General features: G+C 43.7%; 1 protein-coding gene across 1 annotated transcript in view; it reads left to right on the top strand.

Moving 5' to 3' along the window:
• Positions 1-964: 964 nt before the first annotated feature.
• LOC139759791 (uncharacterized) overlaps positions 965-7,873 on the top strand; it is a 193,423-nt gene continuing 186,514 nt past the window's right edge. The window contains exon 1 of the mRNA XM_071682256.1: positions 965-2,078. Coding sequence (XP_071538357.1) covers positions 1,246-2,052 — 807 coding nt within the window. The 5' untranslated portion in view covers positions 965-1,245 and the 3' untranslated portion in view covers positions 2,053-2,078. The remainder of the gene's footprint in view (positions 2,079-7,873) is intronic.

Here is a 7,873-nt window from a genome sequence, read left to right as displayed (position 1 = left end):
TTAAAAAACACTTCTTTACATTCTCTTTAACGTTTTAAGCTGATGTTATGTTTAATCCTCCCGTTGTCCTGTAGCAGTGTGTGTGTGTGTGTGTGTGTGTGTGTGTGTGTGTGTGTGCGTGTGTATGTGTGTGTGTGTGTGTGTGCGTGCGTGTGTGTGTGTGTGTGTGTGTGTGTGTGTGTAAGCAAGTGACCAACTCCTGAGGGGAATCGTTGCGTCATCCACCTGTCGGGTCGAGATCCGGGTTGCGCTATCGGGGTCGCCTGTATCCGGGTTGCGCTACCGATGGACACACGATGAACCCCCCCCATGTCAACGCTTCCTCTCTTCATCTCTTACTCTCTCTCTTTCTCTCTCTCTCTCTTTATCTACATAGAAATAACCATGTCCGACGCGTGTATCCCTCATTAGAACACCTTATGGCGGTAATACACACGAGCAATACATTGTATGGAGGCGGGAAAATAGTGTCATCTGTTTGACTCCTTTATTTCCACTCAGCATTGTGTTACATCGGCATGTGCGGGTGTTTACTCGCGTAGACTCCGTCACGGGCGTGTCCTCAAGCCTGACCCGGGTTTCGGGCGGTTAGGGTGGCGTGCCTACAAGTAAATAAATGCGGGATGACAAGAGGTAATAGTCTCTCAGTGAGGGAACAACATAGCCTCATCTCTGCCGGCGTCAACATTGCGCATGGATCCCTGGCATCGCAACCTCCCCACCTGCCAGACGCACGAGGCTAATATATACACATATATCTCATATAATGTTTCATATAATTCAATTTTCTCACTTTCAGTAGTCATTAGATATACTTAAGATATGGACTGTGTTGACTATCATCTTATAAACGGTGTAATGGATGTGTCCCAGTTTCCCAGCGGTACGGTTCTTGGGCCTGGAGCTCCCGGCAGCGAGCGGGAGCCGGGGCCCGCGAGAACAAGAAAGTCAGTTCAGGGAAACCATAGAGCGGTGCTTCACGTACCTTGTTTGATTCTGTGAAAAGCCACTTCTTTACACCAATGATTTCGTTTCTTTGGAGGAAATGCCTCTAATTGTAGTTGATTTTTGAAGTTGGGGCCAGAGGTGGGGCGCCATGTGATAGCAGTGGCTGGGGATGTGACGCGGGTGAGTAAGCTGGTTGGCCGCGGGAGGGTATGAAGGCGAGGCCCGACCCTAGACACAGTGCAGAGTGCGGGGGCGGCGAGGGTGGGCCCTAGACTCGCCCTCAGCCTCCCACCCAACATGGAGTGGGCCAATGGGGACATCCGCTGCAATTTCGGCCGCACCAACCTGCCCCTCGGCAACGTCCAAGAGACTGTGGTCGACTTCCACGGGTACCAGCCCGCCCGCGGCGACTACCCAGCGCACACCCACCTGGAGTACGGCACGCCCACCGTACCCCGGCCGCCCGAATGCACGCCCAAGCGGTGCGGCTACACCCCGCCCACCACCCACCACCAGTACGGGGGCATCGCCCACCCGACGTACCAGACCCCAGCCAAGGCGGTGCAAGGGGGAGGCGGCGTGCCAACCTACCCTGTGGAGGGGCGTGAGTACCTGCCCACCGGCCAGAGGGACTTCCCACCTCCCACCTACCCTGCCGAGCAGTGCGGGTACCCTGGGGGCGCCCGCCCCCAGCACCCGTACCTCCCCGGGGGCCAGAGGTCCCCCTGCGTGTCGGGTACGTGCGGCGAGTGCCGAGGGGGCCCTCCCACCTGCGAGTTCCGGGCCCCCACCACCTGCTACACCACCACCAATGAGTGCCAACCCAGAACGGACCTGGGCCCGCCCCCAGACATACACCCGGAGGTGCGGCCACCCCCGGACCTGCGGCCCACCCCGGACGTGCACAGAGACGTGCCCGCCGAGCTGCGGCAAGACCCGCGGCCCGAGTGTTACGACAGCCGCAGCTTGCGGAGCCACCACGCCAGCCACTGCGACCTGCGGGAGTTCCAGGAGTGGCGGGAGATGCGAGGGTCGAGGGAGTCAGTGGGCACCCTGCCCCCCGGAGCTGGAGAGCCACCTGAAGGAGTGCCGGTGCCCCTGTGACCATCTAGGGCTACGGCAACTACCAGGTCAGTGTGACCTGACCTGGGGCGGCTTGACTGACCTGAGTCATATGACTTGCCAGGTTCTTTAATTTCCAGGTGCTGGAATCACCTCCCCTCCCCTCTCCCTCCTCACCACATCATGGCTGATTTACGTCAAAATGAATAGAATTTACATACGAGACCTAAGCATTAATAACAATACATATATATTTTCTTTCATACTATTCGCTATTTCCCGCGTTAGCGAGGTAGCGTTAAGAACAGAGAACTGGGCCTTTGAGGGAATATCCTCACCTGGCCCCCTTCTCTGTTCCTTCTTTTGAAAAATTAAAAAAAAAAGAAATTAAAAAAAAACGAGAGGGGAGGATTTCCAGCCTCCCCGCTCCCTCCCCTTTTAGTCGCCTTGTACGACACGCAGGGAATACGTGGGAAGTATTCTTTCTCCCCTATCCCCAGGGATAATATATATATATATATATATATATATATATATATATATAGCGTCCATTTACCCTCCTTTCTAATATACATCGTTTCCTCTTCATTATTCTTCAACACTCTTCGTTGCTCGTTATAATCAGACTTGACACATCTTGAGTAACATACCCTCTCCAGTAACCCTGTACCCTCAAATCAACGTAGATTTAGAAAATATTTTAATCATAGACATTAGAAGATAACCCCACTTAGGCATCAGAATAAAGGAATGGCATTAGATAATAAGTTAACTAATAACCAATGCTACAAGGTAAAGTTGGAAATAAAAAAGAGAGTAATTCATTTATTAACGGAGGGAGGGAAATGTTTAGCCTTGATCCCACTGAGAAAAGGAATGATGAATATAGTCTTATCTTACTGATGGTTGAATGCGCTTACGTTATCTTATCTATGTTGGAAACTCAGTGTTGTCTGTATCATGTAGTGTGTGTGTGTGTGTGTGTGTGTGTGTGTGTGTGTGTGTGTGTGTGTGTGTGTGTGTGTGTTCCCTGTGTGTGTGTGTGTGTGTGTGTGTGTGTGTGTGTGTGTGTGTGTGTGTATCTTTCCCTTTTTACTCTCTAATCCTCATTTTCTGCCAGAAGTCCTCTCTCTCTCTCTCTCTCTCTCTCTCTCTCTCTCTCTCTCTATCAGAGATAAATCTTGCCTCAAAGATTCTAGATAATATATTTACTCTCATACTTTTGACAATGAAAAAAAAAATTTTACATTCGATATTTTGAAAGGCAAACAAAGAGTTCGCGTCAGCTTTGCCAAGGTTGAATTGATTCCAATTTATTCCAAAGGTTTGATTTATTCCATTTATTGCCAAGGCTTTGAGGTCTGCAGCAGCGTTGCCAATTGTGGCTGCCGACCTCTAGGGTTTATCGTGTGAGAGGACACACCTCACCTTCACCACTATCATTTGACGAAGGAGAGTTTAACATTGGCTCCTGCTCCTGAACGGAGCGCAACCATGAAGCTGGAGGGAAACCCCTTCAAAAGGGGTGTTCTTGGGCTGTGTATGATGTAATACTAATATAACACACACACACACACACACACACACACACACACACAGTAAGACTGGTACAGACATATACACAAATGTATATATGATCATGAAGGACCATTTCAAGATTTGCATACATTAGCGTAGAACGGACCAAAGGGGGAGCTGGGGACAGAGAGAGAGAGAGAGAGAGAGAGAGAGAGAGAGAGAGAGAGAGAGAGAGAGAGAGAGAGAGAGAGAGAGAGAGAGAGCTAATTCAGCTGTATCGAGGTAAAACTCGTCAGCTACGGGAATACAGCTGTATCGAGGTTGCTCGGTAAGAATACAAGGAATGCAGTTGTGTGTTATTGGTGGCGTGGGGGACTGCTGGAATACAGCCGTATCGTGGTGGTATGGCGGACTGCGGGAATACAGCTGTATCGTGGTCGTATGGCGGACTGCGGGAATACAGCTGTATCGTGGCGGTATGGCGGACTGCGGGAATACAGCTGTATCGTGGTGGTATGGCGGACTGCGGGAATACAGCTGTATCGAGGTGGTATGGCGGACTGCGGTAATACAGCTGTATCGTGGTGGTGTGGCGGACAAAGGGGATACAGCTGTATCGAGGTGGTCAGGTTATCAAAGGGGATACAGCTGTATCGAGGTGGTCAGGTTATCAAAGGGGATACAGCTGTATCGATGGGGGCTGGAGGAGGAAGAGTAAGAGGGAAGGAGTTCAGTGTGTCATTCTATGGAAGAGAGTGTACAGCACTCACTGGGCACTCACTCACTCACTCTCTCTCTCTCTCTCTCTCTCTCTCTCTCTCTCTCTCTCTCTCACTCTCTCTCTCTGCTCATTTATCTAATCTTTAAAACTTCTTGTTGCTCGTTGCTCCGTCTCTTTAAATCACGTTGCAAGAACCCATGTACACACACACACACACACACACACACACACAAACACCTGCAATCATTTTAGCAGAAGGATTGATGTATGTATATGAATATATCATGTATATCCTATTCTAATTTATACGAGTCTCATTAATGATAATATCAAATGCAATGGAATAAAAAGTCCCGATGATGATGATCATCATGTAACGGTAACTCGTAATACAGTAACATGATGTAACGGTAACTCGTAATACAGTAACGTAATGTAATGGTAACACGTAATACAGTAACGTGATGTAACGGTAACTCGTAATACAGTAACATGATGTAACGGTAACTCGTAATACAGTAACGTAATGTAATGGTAACACGTAATACAGTAACGTGATGTAATGGTAACTCGTAATACAGTAACGTAATGTAATGGTAACACGTAATACAGTAACGTGATGTAATGGTAACACGTAATACAGTAACGTAATGTAATGGTAACACGTAATAAGTAACGTGATGTAATGGTAACACGTAATACAGTAACGTAATGTAATGGTAACTCATAATACAGTAACATGATGTAACGGTAACTCGTAATACAGTAACATGATGTAACGGTAATTTGTAACACAGGGTCGTCATGGGTGTGGATAAGGCAATTAGTTAAATACCCATATGACGAGGGAAGATAAGGGGAAAGAAAGGTGCCCATTGTGTGTGTGTGTGTGTGTGTGTGTGTGTGTGTCAGGTGGGCAGACTGGAACACAGGTGTGACACGGAAGAGGAGGTGCAAAGGTTCAACAGCAGCTGGTAACAGTGCATGGTTTTGCTTACTACGAACAGATGGTATTAAAGCTGGTTTTCCCCTCTGACATTTAAGAGACATTTGCAAGTTACAGGACTTCTAACTACACACACACACACACACACACACACACACACAGGTAGCGTTAAGAACAGAGAACTGGGCCTTTTAGGGAATATCCTCACCTGGCCCCCTTCTCTGTTCCTTCTTTTGGAAAATTAAAAAGAAAAAAAAAAAACAAAAACAAGAGGAGAGGATTTCCAGCCCCCCGCTCCCTCCCCTTTTAGTCGCCTTTTTTTTTTTTTTTTTTTTTTTTTTTTTCCAAAAGAAGGAACAGAGAAGAGGGCCAGGTGAGGATATTCCCTCAAAGGCCCAGTCCTCTGTTCTTAACGCTACCTCGCTATCGCGGGAAATGGCGAATAGTATGAAAAAAAAAAAAAAAAATATATATATATATATATATATATATATATATATATATATATATATATATATATATCATACTTGTTTGCTGTATCACTTGTTAGCGAGGTAGCAACAGGAAAAGACGAAGAAGGGACTTATTTCTTCACATTATCTCCCTTACTGTCATCCACAATGTACAGAAGCCACAGACCCCCTATCCACAGCCAAGCCAAACCGACAGTTCCTGGGCTATCGGACCACTTCATATGGCCTGCTACAGCTTATTGACTGCACGTCGCTCCCTGGTCACCACATCACTTCAGGTTCTTCTATCCAATGCATGCCTCTCACCACCCTGAATGTTCAGTCCCTGTTAACTCAAAGCCCCCTCACTCCATCCTTTTATCCACCCCTTCTACGTTTTCCTCTCTTCCCTTGTTTCCTCCACTTTAGGCTCGTATATCCTTTGAGTCTCTCTTCACTCATCCTCTCCATATGCCTGAACCATTCCAGCACACCTTGTTCAACACATGATCAACCTTCCTCACACCACACACACACACACACACACACACACACACACACACACACACACACACACACGCACACACACGGATCGGCGTATCACCTCCCATACCTCCACCCTATTCCATTCTACTGAATTCAGGGCCCATGATTGGGGCCCAAAGAACACCGTAGGGCGGACTTTTGCCATTAGACATACCAGTAGTTGACCTTACGGACAATGACCTCTCCTCCCACAGGCTCCTCATCCATCCTGTGGTTCATCCCACATCCCCTGTGTCCATCCGGTGCCATGTTCACTCCCAGGTATCCAATGCGTCTCATTTCCTCCAGGATCTCCCCATCAAAACTCTCACTCAGACCAATCTTCCTTACTCCCCTGCTCAAGCCAGTCTTCCTTGCCCCCTGCTCAAACCAATCTTCCTTGCCCCCCACCTGGTCAAACCAATCTTCCTTGCCCCCTGCTCAAACCAATTTTCCTTACCCCCCTGCTCAAACCAGTCTTCCTTGCCCCCCTGCTTAAACCAATCTTCCTCCCCCCCCCCCCCCCTTGCTTAAACCTCGAAACCTTACTTGTATTCACAATAATTTTCAACTTCCTTCTTTTACACGCTCTCCAAAACTCAGACACCAGCTTCTGCAGTTTCTCACTTGAGTCTGCAGCCACAGGCGTGTCATCTGCATATAACAATTGCCTCACCCCCCCAGGCTCCTCAGCCCCCAGAATCTCTTATTAATCTCCAGTTAGTGATACACACTATGATGTTCTGCATAATGATAATGCTAATGATAATAATAATGATAATGATAATAATGATAATGATAAATGATAATAATGATAATAAAAATGATGAATAATGATAACAATAATAATGACAATAATAATAATAATAATAATAATAATAATAATAATAATAATAATAAAAATAATAATAATGATAATAATAATAATAATAATAATAATAATAATAATAATAATGATAATTATAATGATAATGATAATGATAATAATAATAATAATAATAATAATAATAATAATAATGATGATGATAATAATGATAATGATAATAATAATGATATAATGATAATAATAATAATGATAATGATAATAATAATGACAATAATAATAATAATGATAATAATAATAATAATAATAATAATAATGATAATAATAATGATAATGATAATAATGATAATAATAAATGATAATAATAATGATGAAAATAATAATGATAATGATTAGGGTAATACTACTACTAATGATAAGAATGATAAAAACAGTAATGATAATGATGAATAATGATAATAGAAATAACAGTAATGACAATTATGATGATAAACGATAATATTGATAATAATAATAATAATAATAATAATAATAATAATAATAATAATAATGATAATAATGATAACAATAATAATAATAATAATAATAATAATAATAATAATAATAATAATAATGATAATGATAATAATGATAATAATAATAATAATAATAATAATAATAATAATAATAATAATAATGATAATAATGATAACAATAATAATAATAATAATAATAATAATAATAATAATAATAATGATAGTAATAATAATAATACCTATAACAGAAATAATAATAGTAACAATAATTAGTAACAATTAGTAACAATTTTTTTTTTTTTTTTTTCATACTATTTGCCATTTCCCGCGTTAGCGAGGTAGCGTTAAGAACAGAGAACTGGG

The sequence above is a fragment of the Panulirus ornatus genome, chromosome 34, assembly GCF_036320965.1.
Source record: "Panulirus ornatus isolate Po-2019 chromosome 34, ASM3632096v1, whole genome shotgun sequence".
Classification (NCBI taxonomy): domain Eukaryota; kingdom Metazoa; phylum Arthropoda; class Malacostraca; order Decapoda; family Palinuridae; genus Panulirus; species Panulirus ornatus.
Note: the sequence above shows the minus strand (reverse complement) of the source record. Positions and strands in the feature narration are given on the sequence as shown.